At 35.5% G+C, this 16,459-nt stretch overlaps 1 protein-coding gene across 1 annotated transcript in view; it reads right to left on the bottom strand.

Moving 5' to 3' along the window:
• COL5A2 (collagen type V alpha 2 chain) overlaps nt 1-16,459 on the bottom strand; it is a 144,099-nt gene that overhangs the window by 57,262 nt on the left and 70,378 nt on the right. The window contains exons 3-8 of the mRNA XM_060302157.2: nt 15,599-15,612; nt 11,241-11,273; nt 9,804-9,836; nt 7,849-7,902; nt 2,728-2,838; nt 1,508-1,585 (exon numbers count right to left, since the gene is read on the bottom strand). Coding sequence (XP_060158140.1) covers nt 1,508-1,585; nt 2,728-2,838; nt 7,849-7,902; nt 9,804-9,836; nt 11,241-11,273; nt 15,599-15,612 — 323 coding nt within the window. The remainder of the gene's footprint in view (nt 1-1,507; nt 1,586-2,727; nt 2,839-7,848; nt 7,903-9,803; nt 9,837-11,240; nt 11,274-15,598; nt 15,613-16,459) is intronic.

The following is a 16,459-nucleotide window of genomic DNA, read 5'->3' as shown; positions in this document are numbered from 1 at the left end:
CTGGAATACAGCTAAATTCAAAAAGATTAAAGCTTGGGCAACATTTGGGATGATTTTACACACACCCTCAGTGTCATACAAAGAAATAAAGAATGTGCCTGTACACACCCAGTGTCTTTGGGACAAGAACACTTGCATTGCTTAAGGGGTGGTTCTATTAAAGCAGAACATCCAACAAAGAAAAACCGTGGCAAGCATAAAGTCATTATCAAACTGTCTATTTCATTCTTCAGCTTCACAGCAGCTAACTCTTATAACTTAAAATGAGCAAGTTGAACTAAAGGCTTATGAAACTATCAATAATAATGACTAGATTATTTTAAATGTAAGTTTAAAACTATCTGGGGCACTAAGTTTTCTGGGTTATTTCTTTCTTTCACAACATACTTAAAGTATCCACACAGGCTTTCCCCATTTAATCATGAAATGATTACACTGAGGCTTAACCAAAGGAAAAAAGGAAAATGCAATTTTAAAAATTATTAACAAATGTCTATGTAATTTTTTAAAATGTCACACTTTAAAAGGTGAAAGCAATTAAATCAAAATCTAGTTTGTTCTTATGGCAAAAACTTAAATTTTTGTTTTGGATTGATCAGATATTTAGCTAGTAAGAAAATAAAAGCTTCATTTAAAAAAAATAAACACATATGTAATTTCAACTTCAAACGGTTAAAAACTCATATATTTCAGAAAAATATCCCAAGTTAATCATTGAATGAGACCATACTGCTACTGACTTAGAATGTATATAAACAAACAATGTTTAAGTGACTTAAAATATATACAAATAATGTTTAAGTTATTTGCTGGCCTTAAGGATGGGTAGAAGGGGTGTTTATGCATTCTGACTTTACATTGTCTGAAATGTCATTAATCTGGGATGGCTTTGAATTATGTTATGAGCAAAAAAGCATGGAGAAGTTGCTTTGAAAAGTGTTAATTCATTCAATGAAATTGCACTGCTCCAAATACCCAGGTTAAAATACGTACTCAGAGAAAATGGGAATCTTTCTAGCTGCTGAAGAAATTCAAAAGAGAATGGGGATGGCCCAGTGCATAAATTTTAGAGTTGTTGGCATAAGGCAACCAGAGAGTATTAAATAGGAAATAATAAAAACTTAAAGCGGTAAAACTTCTCATTTCAAAATTTTTTCAAATAACTTTCTAACAATACCATAAAATTTTTTTTAATTTTTGAAAAGTACAGTTTTTGTTGAGGTGGTGGTGGTTATATGTTTTAAAATTCTTTATTTTCTTCAAATACTAAGTGAAAAATACAGACAGCCCTTTATTAATGTAGACAAATATTTCGCATAGTTAGGAATGGAAAACCATTGGGCTTTTAACTGGTACACACCAGGGTTTGATAAATAAATTGAATGAATGAACTGATGGATGGATATGTTTTAAGAAGACATATATCACTTCTTAACTAGCCAACTCAAACCTCTCTGCACAATGGTTTTTCCAAAGTACTTTGACTATCAGTAAAATCTGAGCTTACCACAGAGCCAGGCATCAGTCCTACTTGACTCCCAAGTCCAGACTTTTCATCCAACCCAGCCATCTGAGCTGAAAACGGCTGTAAAAGCAATGTATTGACATTATTTCCACAGTAAAAGACATATATCAACATACTTTTTAAACTGAGAAGTGTACATTCTCTGGGATTCTTAAAGAATGGCTCTTCTGAGAATCATTTTATCTGATTTTCTTCCATGGTTAGAGCATGCCAAGCATCTGAACAAAACCTAAAAGTGCCTTTAAAACATTTGTCCTAAAGATTCCAGATTCCATTTCAGAATATTTTACTTAGATGGTATCCTTCTTTGTGGCCAACTTTAAACTGTACTTATATAAGCTGATTACAATTTTACAATCCTTTTAATGAGTCCCTGAATGTTCCAAAATTGGCAACAGTTTTACCTACTCTCTTTCATATCTAAAAATCTCTGGTAACCCAATTGACCAAAGCTGCCCATACTCATTCCAGGAGTTCTATTAATTTCCAGATTTTAGTGGGAAAAGAATGTGCATATTGTTTTAAAAATAAACTGGCAATTCCTTCTACAATGTGTTGAAAATCAAATGTAAAAAATTGTTGTAAAAGAAAAATCATATTTCAGGGTTCCATAAGTTCCCTTGCTGTGCTATGCAATCTACTCATAAATCCCCTGTCTCTGCCACTAAGAATTCAAAGACGCAGGTATAGAAAGACACTTTGTTTTATTTTACTTCCGGCAGGAAACTGATATTCAGGAAATAACCAGGTAGTATTTTTAGTGTCAACTCAGTGGCTCTTTCATATACATCATCCTGGATGTGTCATCCTCCCTTGGTGTAGAGGACATGACACAGATTCTGTCAGCATTCTGAGCCTAGAGAACAAAGGATAAGGACATATTTCTCTTATCAATTCATAGTAGGAACAATATTACTGGTCCTTCAGAATCAACAGAAAGTACAAAATTCCAATGACCAGAACTGACATTGAGAAATACAAATAATTTGAAGCAGCACTTTTAAAAAGTGCTACTTCGAATTTTCCAACAATTCCCTGTGGATTTCCTAGTTTTGTTGTTATTCATAGCAGTATTGTGTTCACTTAAGCTTCTCTTGCAGTCAAGGGTCAACATCTGAACTAACGCAATTTAAAATCATAACAATAAATCAAAAACTTAATATTTTATCTAAAGATGATATTGAACAATGCACACATCTCACCCTGTTCATGCCATCGGGTCCTGGGTGAGATGGATGTCCAGGAGGTCCTGGGGCACCCGGTTGACCAGGAACACCTGGTTCTCCATCGATTCCCTGAGGACCACGAGGACCCTGGAAAAATAAGCCAGTAGAAATTAGAACCCATTGCCAAATATGTACTTAATTGAAAGCAAAAACCAGACTTCTTGATGGAGATAAAGTGTTCATTATTGTTTTAAAAATAGCAACCCAGCCACCTACAGTAATTTCATCAGCTATTCCAACACTGCAGATTTCAGCCCTGGTCACAGCCTCTACCATCGGGACATGGTACATTCTGGGTAAGAATTTTACTCTTGAAGTGTTAAACCCCCAGTAATGAGCCTTCTTGAAATAATTATAAGAGTGTATTCAGTTCATCAGTATTCTAGTATAAGCTTCCTTATTTGGTTGAGTTTTGCTGTTCAGGGTATCTCATCAACGATTTCTAAATTCACTTGTCTGTCTTAGATTAAATTAACTGTGTATGTTCTTGCTTAACTTTCCCCCACTTAAAAAAAGAATGTGATGGATCCTTGATTGGGGTTTGTGGTTTTTCTCATGTTTCTAATTTTTTAATGCTTCACATAGCTCCTGGCTCATAGTAGACACTCAGTATATGCTTATTACATTTTCACATTTCAATCCTCTACTCTAGTACTTGAAGTCTGGCACACTTTATTTTCCATACTACTCCCAAAGGTAGTCCAGACCAATGAGAAGTAGAGGGAAGGGCACGGGGACTCAGCCAAGTCTACTTCTCAGGGCGGTGAGCAATGAGTTGTAGCTGCTGAATTCCACCCTCCTCCTAGCCCACATTCTGAAGGCAGGTTGGGGAACAGCCACGTCCTCAGTTCTGGAAATGCTCCGTCCTCTAACCTTATCATTCCTACAAGCCTTGTTAACTATTTTATGGCTTTTTAACCCTAGAGATTCTTAACAGGACCAAAGAAAGGAAAGGAAGGATGAAAAAACTCAATATACTTTTACTAATTAGAAGCAGGGATCAAGAAAAATATGGTAAGTGAGTTAGAGTTTAATAGTAAAAGAATCTTCTCATGCCTAAGCATGAGGATATCTTCCAGCCCACAATAAGCAAATATAAGCTGGTACAGCAGAGGGAATAAACGCAGGACAAGCAGAGGGGGCAGACGGGGCAGTTTGCATACAACGGTTTGGGGGAGGGTGGCATAATAGCTATTCAGAAATTTAATTAATATATTTTAATGTATTTAAACACTCATGTTTGACATGTTTACTTCCTGGAGTAGTGGAATAATTAAGCAAATTTATGTGTTCAAATAGAAGTAGATCGCTTAGCCTAAGAAAACTCACATTTTGAAAACTAATTTCTCAGAAAGTTATTCTCACCCTTTAAAAATCAAACCCCTTCTGACTCCTACACCACTAACCATTCACTGCACTCTTTTTTCATTTTACACAATGGAGGCTAATTTTTCATTGCTATCTAGGACTTCTGGATCATATGAATGTGACACTGTGAGCTGGAAGTGTATATTGTCAGTGGTGGCATAGAAAACATAGTAGTCTGACCTCCTCAGACTATTACATGTGGAAAACTCTTAATGTATTTTTAAAATGTGAAATTGTTAATTGATAACCAGGTTTGGTTAATACAAAAAATGAGCTAAAACATTCTCTCTGCTCCCAAAGAGATTTCCAAAGAAAAACCAAAAACTACATTTAGTTCCAGTGCAAGTAGAGAGGGGTTTGGGCAATATTAATCCTCAAAAACTTGTGTCCTTCCCCCAGCCCTCTGTGATTAAAAATCATGTTTCAAAGTCTGCTCTGAAGACAGTTCACTTTTTCATTGACTTAATGATGCATTCTGTGCCTTCATGGTATATCCTCTAAATAGCCTACATGATTTACTTTTATACAAATTGAGATTAAAATTAATAAAAACTTGTGAAAACTATCCAAAATTAAGTGAACATAATAAGCAAGATTATAAGTGAAAATAAGAAAAAATATTATAATACATGATATTTTGCTGGTAAATATTTAAAACAAAAATTATAACTTTAGAATACATTGAAATATATATTTTCATATTTCCAAGTGTGCTGAATCACATAAGTTTTATATTAAGGTAAGTATTCTATTTATAATCATTCCTTCCCATCCCCCAGGATACTCCACTATCTCAGGCAGCAAACCACTATAAAAAGTACTTGTACATTGCCACTAGGTGGCAACATTTAAACATTCACAAATAGGAATAATAATGACCCCAAATTGTAAAGAACTTTATTCACTGATGGTTAGTAATATCACACACACACACACACACACACACACACACACACACACACTATGAAATGTTAGAGTTGGTAATAACTGGTATATTCCCCATTTTACAGATGAGGGAAGAGACCTATAGAGGTTGTGTCTTGTGCAATTAGAACTCATCACACCATTGACTGTCTACCTCCTGACAGGTTTGTCACTATGAATTTACCAGGACAATACACTTAAAACTAAGGATATGTGATGAGAGACAGTCATTATGATCATTGGCTAGTAATGAGGGCTTCAAGAGAGTATCTCTATATCAGTAGTTCTCAGTCTTAAGCAATTTGCTCCCCTCCCCCACTCCCCACTGCCAGGGGACATTTGGCAACACCAAGACACGTTTTTATTTGTTCCAATTGTATGAGGGAGGGGGGCAGGTGTTTCTACTAGCATCTAGTGGGTAGAAATCAGGAATGCTACCAAACATCCTACAATGCATAAGGAATGATCTGGCCCCAAACATCAGTGGTGTTAAGATTGAGAAACTGTGCTTTACTTCACGAGCTTTTGTAGTGTTTGATGGTAATGAAGTAAGGGGAGAAAAATGGTATTTATGACTGCAGTACCAGCCTATATTGTGTCAGCCACAGCTTTTGTCCAGGTAAGCATCTCCTGCAAGTCTTGGAACCTGAGGCAAAACATTCTACCTATAGGTATCTTATGACGTCATGCCAGTATCTTGAAAACAGCCCTGGTGGGAGTATTTACACCAGGGAAATCAGCAAAAGCTACAGGCATATTCTTTTTTTTTAAACATCTTTATTGGAGTATAATTGCTCTGCAATGGTGTGTTAGTTTCTGCTTTATAACAGTGAATCACTCCCTCCCACCCTCCCTATCCCACCCCTCTAGGTGGTCACAAAGCACCAAGCTGATCTCCCTGTGCTATGCGGCTGCTTCCCATTAGCTATCTATTTTACGTTTGGTAGTGTATATATGTCCATGCCACTCTCTCTCTTTGTCCCAGCTTACCCTTCCCCCTCCCCGTATCCTCAAGTCCATTCTCTAGTAGGTCTGTGTCTTTATTCCTGTCTTGCCCCTAGGTTCTTCATGACCTTTTTTTTTAAAAATAAGTCAGTCATTAAACATTTACCATCACACCACTGCTTGCTAGGATTAAGAGAGGAACAAATTTCCTACTTGGGTATCTGCCAGGACTGTCTTGCTTGATTCCAGGTAAATAACTACTCCTCGAAGTTTTACACACACACACACACACACACACACACACACACACACACACACGCAATTCACATTGATTGTCTCAGACTTAACCAAGATAGGAAATGGAGCATATAACATACTAAGTTGAGGAGAGAAGAGTAAGAGGACTGAGGAGTAGATTCACTGAATCCTAACAGAAATTCTGGAATTCCAGCAACTAATTCCACAGCAACTTCTACCTAGACTTAGGACTCAGTTTTATCAATTATTCTGGGCACAAGTACATTGCTACACAGTGTTTTCTGCATGACCACCCACCCTCCACCCAACTGAAGTCATCTTCCACCTGTCTCTGTCATCCTAGACCCTGGACAGACATCTGAGGATCTACCAACAGCATTTAAGCTACCAACACCGGTGAGGTAGCTCAGCAGAACAGCAAAGAAGAATGGGCCATAAGGGAAGGGAACTGGGACACAGCTTTGCTGCCCACCTACATGGCTATGAACTCCTTCCTTGGGGCCACTGTCATTTACCTGCATACCTGCAAATACCATCCATAACTCCAGCTGTGGTTTGGAAACAGTACTGGCGTCACCCTATACTTGGTGAAATGTGTAGAAGCAAAAAACAGTATCAAAGGTGAAACCAGTGGCAAGAGTTCCTAGCGACATGATCTAAAAATAGGTTTTATCCTTATTTATATATTTAAGGTTGTTTTTCCTTCCTGGCTCATCTATTTTTCCCATTTAGATATGGATAAATACATCTTTGGAAGGTTAAAAATCCATAGAGAGTTAAATTTTAGTAGATATCATTAGACAGAAAATTAAGCAGTAGAAATTTTTCTGATTGTAACACGGATAATGACAGCAATATACAAATTTGTCTAGGTATTTAGTACATAAAGCACATAAGTTTTTGAGGGTGAGATATAAAAAAAACAAAAGAATTGCTACAGTAGGACTTGGTAATAAGAGAAAAATCTGGCAGGTATTATATGATAACCTCATGTCTTATCTCAAGAATATAGAATTGATTATTTAAATTGAAAGATGTTCCCTTTGGTAATGAATTTGTTGATGTTTAAAATCACTCCTTTGATGGCTCTGCAGCAGCCGCTCAGTGAAAAAGCCAGTGTTACTTGGGAAATAAATTCATTACACAACCACTTGAAAGAAAATTTTGTCCTCTAATAATTTCTTTTTCCTTTATCCTATTTGGTTATTCCTGTAGCAACCACAGATCACAGAACTTGGGTGTTTTATCTCAACAATGCATTCTTGGCATTGTTAAGTCATGATTTACAACCTCTGAAAACAACATGAGGTACTCATTATGTTTCCTTAGATTCTACTTTATTTTAATTTGATCCCCTAAAGGACAAATAAATATCATCTGTGTTATCTAAGAAGATGTTAGGTAATTATTAGCATGTGATGCTTTCCTCTGAATCAGGATCGATATGCAATTACCGCATGACCTGAATTCTATGTCACGTTTAATAGAAATGAGAAACGAATGGTGCCACTGGCTCTTTGCTGCATCCAGGGAGCTTAGTGTAGACGGGCTTATGCAGTACACAGTACAATTCGCAAAAAGGGAACTCCACTGCCAACTTACAGGTTTTCCTTTTGGGCCTCTCTCTCCTCTTGGTCCTTGTGATCCTGGAGGTCCCTAAAACAGAAAACAATGGTTATGCCTGCAAAACACATATACTTCAGACATTTTTGTTTTAAAGGTTTACTGATATAAGAAAATTGGAAAACAGAAATATCACATTTTTTTAAAGTTTAATTCAGTTGAAGACTACAGAAAATAAACCCATGTGTATATAAAAGCTCTGTGTGCATAGAAAGGCTGTTTTTTTTAGCACTGAAGATTAAAGACTTGAAAAGAAGTGTAAAATCGTGGTGCCCAATGAGCTGTATATACTAGTTTGAACAATAACTGTAAATTTGTAAGGATTGTTTCATTGCTGTCTTGTCTCAGACACAAAAACTTACGATTCAGATTTGAGAACTACAAAATTGTACAAACTCCAGATTTCCAATTTTCTGACGGAATGTATGAGTTCATATTGGTACATGATATCCCAAACTGTTCATCACTATTCAAGTTGCTGATGAAAGCAATGGAAAGAAAGGCCTCTTCTTCTACTATTAATTTGTGTGCCTTCAAGTATCTAGTATCTTTTTTTTAACTTGATTTAGAATTGCATCATCTCCATCGTATATTTAAAATCCACTGAGAATTTTCCAAATGGTAATTGCAGTTATTTCTCTATTAAAATAACAAATGGGGCTTCCCTGGTGGCGCAGTGGTTGGGAGTCCGCCTGCCGACGCAGGGGACGCGGGTTCGTGCCCCGGTCCGGGAGGATCCCACATGCCGCGGAGCGGCTGGGCCCGTGGGGCATGGCCGCTGAGCCTGCGCGTCTGGATGACTGTGCTCTGCAACTGGAGAGGCCACAGCAGTGAAAGGCCCGCATACCGCAAAAAAAACAACAACAACAACAACAAAAAAAATGATTGGGACTTCCCTGGTGGTCCAGTGGTTAAGAATCCGCCTTCCAGTGCAGGGGGCGCGGGTTCGACGCCTGGTCGGAGAACTAAGATCACACATGCAGCGGGGCAACTAAGCCCGCGTGCTCCAGAGCCCTTGAGCCAGAACCAGAGAGCCCGCACGCTCCAGAGCCCTTGAGCCAGAACCAGAGAGCCCGCACACCGCAACTAGAGAGAAGCCCACGCACGGCAATAAAGAGCCTGCGCGCTGCAACAAAGGATCCCACACGCCACAGCTAAGACCCGATGCAGCCAAATGAATAAATATATATTTTTTAAATAACAAATTATTATATTTCAAAAGTGGCATTTTGTGCTGATATCTTAAATTAACCTTTTTTTCCCCAGAAAATGGCAGTTGCCAGGAGAATTTTATTTCTCTTCAAAAGAGTTTCAATCAAGTTGTAAAAATTAGACTGTTCATTTACTCAGGTCAACATACAGTATTGTTTAAAAGCAAAAGCTTCAGAAGGACTATAGCAGGTCTGTTAAAGCGTATCAGTATTTCACTTATGTTAATTTAATGTGTTTTAAAATTTACAGGAATTGTGTGTGCGTGTGTGTGTGTGTGTGTGTCTTATCCATCTGGTTACCTGTGAATGCTACCACTAATCCAAACCTGAAATCAATAGTCTTTTACGCTAAACCAGAAATATGCTATCTGATGCATAATTTCTCAAACTCTAATGTAATATATGATTTAATTTTATAGTAACAGATGAAATTAACAGTTTGTTTCATTAAACAGATAAAAGGAGTCTACCCTTAATCATTGTCAAACAACAGGCTAATATGCCCTAATTTCAATGAGTACAGTTAACCTAATTAGGGTTCATCAATATCATTCACTGCTGCAAAGGACTTCTTAAACTTGAGGATGTTTCAAAACAAAATGTTTCAAGAAATCAAGCATCATTATTTTATAGTCTATTGTCTTTTCATAGATATAATATCCATAAAGATTCAGTATCTCAAAGAACTTAAGAGTACCATGAATATTGGAGGAAACTACTTACTGAGGGTCCTGGACGTCCACGTATGCCTGTTACCTAAATGATAAACAAGATAATATGTAAAGATAAAGTTTCTAAAGAGTTTTCGAAAACTTAATAGTCTAACAAATAAGAAGAAGAGCAAAAGCCCAGTGAATTTTTTTAGAACAAACAGATGTTGATAGTTGATGCCCATTTCCTCCTAGCCTATAAAGCTAAGACATTATCTAATTTAAACTCTAATATAGGGAGGCAGTACTGGTATAGTGATTGAGAGCACCAATCCTGGAGCCAAGAGGCCTGGATTCAAATCCTAACTCCATCCCTTCCCTTACCAGTTGTATGACCTTGGACTAATTAATTACCGTCTCTGTACTTAAGGTCCCTCTTCTGTAAAATGGTGATAATGATTATGAAATTACCTCCCTCTCAGAGTTGTTGTGAAGACAAACAAATAAATATTTGGAAAGCGCTTAAAACAGCACCTTAGACATTGTGTTTTTAAATGAAAGAAAACAATATGAACGGTTTACTTTTTAGGGAATCTTTGTTAAAGACAAGCCAATTGAAAAGCAAAGCAAAAATGCAAATATTGTCAAATAAATCAACATGTTATACTTCTGTCTTGACAAAATGATGATAACTCCTTTAAAATCTAGGAGAGTGGTGAAGAACTTTCATCCTCTTTAATGATACACTTTTTGATCATCTACAAGTCTAAATAACTCTTAAGAACTCTTATACACTATGGAATTTAAATCAGGATAATGGCATAACATATTTCCAGAAGTGTGGCACATTAAATCATGCCTTTCCGTTTGGATTATATATGGCTATTTATACTATAAAAAATGTACATCTTAACTATCACTTTATATTCACATACATTATATTTAATTTTGTAAAACCCTAATTTACACCTTTAGTCATGTGACAATAAAAGTCAGGAAATTGTGAAAAATAAATATGAAATATTGTATTAAAGAATTGATCTAGGGGCTTCCCTGGTGGCGCAGTGGTTGAGAATCTGCCTGCCAATGCAGCAGACACGGGTTTGAGCCCTGGTCTGGGACGATCCCACATGCCCTGGTCTGGGACGATCCCAACTGGGCCCGTGAGCCACAATTACTGAGCTTGCGCGTCTGGAGCTTGTGCTCCGCAACAAGAGAGGCCGCCATAGTGAGAGGCCCGCGCACCGTGATGAAGAGTGGCCCCCGCTTGCCACAAGTAGAGAAAGCCCTCGCACAGAAACGAAGACCCAACACAGCCATAAATAAATTAAAAAAAAAAAAAAAAAAGAATTGATCTATTTTGGTTTGCTTCTTTTATACTAAAAACTTGGTTATAAAATAAATTCCCTGTTTTTGAAAGTATGTATATAAGCAATAATATATCAATACAACAAGGCTATAACTAAGTTTATCAATGGTACATGAAAGCAGTATATACATATATACTTACAACAGGCACTAATCCTGGTTCTCCTTTTTGTCCCTATGAAACAAAATAAAAGTTCAATTAGCAAAATATGTGGCTTGCTGAGCATTAACATGTCATATTAGAATATTCCACATAAACACTGGAAATTTCTGCGTAAGAAAGGTAAAAAAATAAATTGAGAAAAAAGTTAACAATCAATCTTTAAAATATTTAGTCAGACATTATTCATGAAAAAACACTAATCTCAAAGACATGAAAAGAAAATTAATCCAATGTGTGAAATGTGTAAAGTTGTTTCCCTTCAGTTTTTACAGTAAACAAACCCAAAGAGAAAATCCAGAAATGTGGACATATTTGAATTTTCACACTCATATTACATGCCACCTAGCTTTTAGTAACCTATCAGATGCCATTCCTGAAAAACCTGCCATCCCTTTTTTTTTAACTCATGGAAGAATATGAGAAATAACAAGAGATGTATGGCTGTCTTTTAAGAAAAAAAAAAGGAAAGAAAAGAAAGGACATAATAATATTAGTCAGGTAATTCTCAATATCTGTGGAAAATCTAGAAAAAACATTAACTGAACAGGAAAGTAAAAAATAACACAAGAAACTATCAGAACTTAAATAAAGTCAGGAAGTTTAATTTGCTCTTATAATAGATGTAGCTAACACAACAGATATAGATGGAATTTCTTTTGATTCTTAGAACTTTAGATTATCAAAAACTGCATTCTTATAGCATGATGTCAAGTATATAGTTTAAATAATATTGGATGAATTGAATCTTTATATACCTCTACTGTATCACGTACTTGCTTGCATTATTTATTTCAGAATTTGTCTTCCAACAGATTTTGGTCTCCCCAAGGTCGTGATTATGTCTACTTTATATTCTCAGCTGGACACACAGAAGTTCTCAATAAATTAATTAATATATTAATTTTCATTAATACACTAGGAAAAATGTTTTTTCCTAGGCAATTACAGAGAATGAATGCATTGAGGCTTATACCCAAACTATAGAAAATGCAACGATAATGAATTCTCTTTTATTAAATTTCTCCTTTTACATATACTGTTCTTATATCTGATTATATAAAGAACATGAGTTCATAGTAGGGAATTGTTAAATAGAGGAAACAGAGAGATAAACTAAATATCATACTCATGCCCAGGAGATAATCACTGTTAACATTCTGGTAATCTTAGTTTTCCATCATGTACCTGAGTTGGTTTACCTAATCAATGCCTCAGTATTTTACTCTTAGATGTTGTCTTCATTTAAAACATTATTTTACAATCTTGACAGTCTTAATGATGGACTCAATGACAGAACAGTACCCTGATTGTACTTGCTGATTCTAATGCTGAGGCAGCTAATACTCATGAAGTCAGGAATAAACTGAGAATTCAGAAGTATTGCAAATGCTTTGCAGCTCTATTTACAATAGCCAGGACATGGAAGCAACCTAAGTGTCCATCAACAGATAAATGGATAAAGAAGATGTGGCACATATATACAATGGAATATTACTCAGCCATAAAAAGAAACGAAATTGAGTTATTTGTAATGAGGTGGATGGACCTAGAGTCCGTCATACAGAATGAAGTAAGTCAGAAAGAGAAAAACAAGTACTGTATGCTAATACATATATATGGAATCTAAAAAAAAAAAAAAAAGGTTATGAAGAACCTAGGGGCAGAACAGGAATAATGATGCAGACGTAGAGAATGGACTTGAGGACACAGGGAGGGGGAAGGGTAAGCTGGGACGAAGTGAGAGAGTGGCATGGACTAATATCTACACTACAAAATGTAAAATAGATAGCTAGTGGGAAGCAGCCACATAGCACAGGGAGATCAGCTCAGTGCTTTGTGACCACTTAGAGGGGTGGGATACAGAGGGTGGGAGGGAGACACAAGAGGGAGGTAATATGGGGATATATGTATATGTATAGCTGACTCACTTTGTTATAAAGCAGAAACTAACACGCCATTGTAAAGCAATTATACTCCAATAATGATGTTTAAAAAAAAAAAAAGTATTGGAAATGGCTCTACAGAGGCAGGAGGATGCTTCAAGGTAGACTGAAGCACACCTACAAAAAGACTAGAGGAATAGGGGATCAACACATATGGGAGGCAAAGTAGAACAGGCTTATCTCTGCACTAACTTCTAGACTAGGTCTTTCCACTTTTAACATCAAAGTAATACAAATTAAGAGCTAAAAGAGCTTTTAAGAGCTAAAAGCTAACCTTTTAAGAGCTAAAAGAGCTTTCTTTGAAATATTAAGAGCATTTTAATTGTTCAGAGATGGTATGCAAATCTGTGTCCAATAAATAAAGGAGTTTATGAGAATGATACTGAAGAAAATGTTCCTTTTAGGAACAAGTCTAGAAAAACAAGTAAGAAGGGAGGAGAAATTATTTCAGGCAAAATTAGAAAAATGAGCCTCCTATTGTTCCACAATACTTGATACGGGATTAAATGTTCTCTTATCAGGTTCTGATAACAAATTTATCTAATGATTCTATGATTTTTCTTATTTTGGAAATAAGCCATATATGTAAATATTTGTTGCTTTTGTTAATATGGGCTTTGAATAAATCAATTTATGTGGAATGATAATTTTACTAAATTTGATTTCCATACCCCTGGGAAACATAAAATTCAAGTACTCAGATTCAGATGAGAATTACAGTTTATTTTACTTCTCATCTGTTATTCATCACTTAATGCTCTGTGGACATGCCTCATCACTTTTATAGCATGCCGTTACCATGGAAGCAGTCACAGCATTTTTCCCAGCATCATGTCATCTGTATTATTTGCCTCCCACAGGATTTTAACAAGGGCTCAGTAATTATTTGGGGGTTAACATGAATGAATGAATTATAAATAAAAATCAATTTTATAGAAACCAAGCACAAAATGTATTTATATAATATTACTCTGCTCTCATATTTCTGATGACGCTTGATAATAAATAACAGGGTTATGAAGACAGTAGCACATAACTAAAGCATGCTAAATTAACAGCTGTTTTGAGTGTGTCCAGCTGTCCCATTCCACCTTTGGGAAAAGGCAGTAAACTAAATGACATAGCCTGACAGTTGTCCCTCAGCAAATTGGGTGATTACTAACCAAATCAAATTGATTACATCAGGGCAGTTCTCACCGTCATTCTTTTTTTATTTCACAGATTGTTTATCTATCTACCTACCTATTCACCTATCTGTTTAGTTTGTTTGAGGCCTCTACTCAAACCTTTATGTTTCATATTTTTATAGCTTTCAGATGTAAATTAAATGTGAGCTGGAATCTGTAGTCCTTCTCCTTTAACATATATTCAAATGTAAATAGCTTCACTGATATTTATGTCAAATAAGACAAATTTATGGTGCTGCCCTCTGAACCAAAAAATGTAAAGGTGACAAGGACTCCCTCTTGATAGACAGCATCACCTTCATTTACCATGAAGGTATTGCATTGCATTATCTGATTATCACTTTACCAAAGTTCCACTGCATGCAGAGGCAAAGAATTTAAATTTGCTGTCTAAAATCTGCCATGAAAATTGGAATGACTGCTCATTTCCATTCTTGATTCCTGTGCCCAGCGCATCTGGATAAGACCAGAGCAAATTCCATAGTTTTCAACATAACCAGAAAACGGAGAGCACTTCCAAGGGAATGGAACTCTCTTCACTGACTGGGATTACCCATGTCCAGATGACAAGTGGCTAAACCACGGCTATACCCCAATATTGTCCTCTTGAGTGTAAGGCTGTCTCTCGGATTAGATTTTAGGCTCCTTGAATGTGAAGAAGGGGAGAGAAAGGAAGGTAATGTGTGTTTGGCAAAACGTTCAATTAATTCTTTTAAATGAATCTTTACTTCCCAATCAATGGGCAAGAGACTACGATTCCACTGAAGTAGAACTAATACCCTCCCTTCTCTTCCTTCCTTCCCTCCTTATTTCCTTCTGTTAGACATTCATTAGACATTTAATATATTAATTAGACCTTAATAAATAAATTAATTAGACATGAATTAGACATTTAATATATATAAGGTATATACTAAGTGCTGTGATAAATGCAAGTAATACAAAGGTTAATATGACACAGTCTCAATTCCTAAGGGATTCACAATCTTCTGGAAGAAACATCTATAAACAAAAATTAACAAAGTGAATAAACCAGAGGCATCTATAATCTATAATCAAAGTAGTTAAACTGTGCTCATATATTTATATTTGTGTGGTACTTTATACTTTACAAAAGGTTTTCAAACACTTCAAAGCACAGTCCTATGTGGATAGCGTTAGAATTTTAAAAATTTACAAAAATGAAACTATGCAAAGTAAAACTTACCTTTCTTCCTCTACCTATAAAAAGAAAAGAATAAATATGTTATTTTATTCAGATATAGTTACTGAGAATCTCCTAAATATTTATTTCAATAATTATTTTTAGAGTCAGAATTTAACTTAAACAGCTTTCCCTGTCACCAGTAGATATAATTCAAAAGTTGTTTTGGATCAATATGTTCGTAGGAGGCAAAATAATACATCCCTTTGGAAAATTCTGACGTTATGTGATTATTCTTAACATCCTTTATATAGTATTTAAAATTCATTAAATTATAACATTGACCATTAAAATTATAACTAATTATCTTCAATCAGTATGCTCTGTTTTTTATACTTTTTTGAGTAGGCTATTCATTCACATGGTTAAAAAAAACAAACCCAAAATATATTAATAAAGGTATACAATTATACAGTGAAAAGTCTTCTTGTCCCCTTTCCTCTAATTCCCACATTTCACTTCTCACAGGAGGTCACTATTATTAATTTTTCTATTATTACTCTTCCTAACCAAGAACATAATAGAACATTACATTTATTAAAGTCATCATTTGAGTTAGTAGTGTTTTAAAGTTTTCTTCAGATAGGTCTTGCAAATTTTGTATGAAGTTTATCCTTAGCCACTTTATCCTATATATTGCTATTATAAATAAGACAGTTTTATTCCTATTATTTATTCTATGAGGTAATTGTATATAGTATATCTATTAATTTGTTAATTTTATACTGCACTATTTTACTAAATTGTTTTGTAGTATTTTTTTACTCTATTCCCTCAGGTTTTGTAAGTACACAATTGTAACAAAACACTGTTACTATAAAGATGAATCATTGGACCAATTCTGAGTTGGCCCTTAGCATTAAA

This window comes from Globicephala melas, chromosome 7, assembly GCF_963455315.2.
Source record: "Globicephala melas chromosome 7, mGloMel1.2, whole genome shotgun sequence".
In the NCBI taxonomy this organism is placed as follows: Eukaryota; Metazoa; Chordata; class Mammalia; order Artiodactyla; family Delphinidae; genus Globicephala; species Globicephala melas.
Note: the sequence above shows the minus strand (reverse complement) of the source record. Positions and strands in the feature narration are given on the sequence as shown.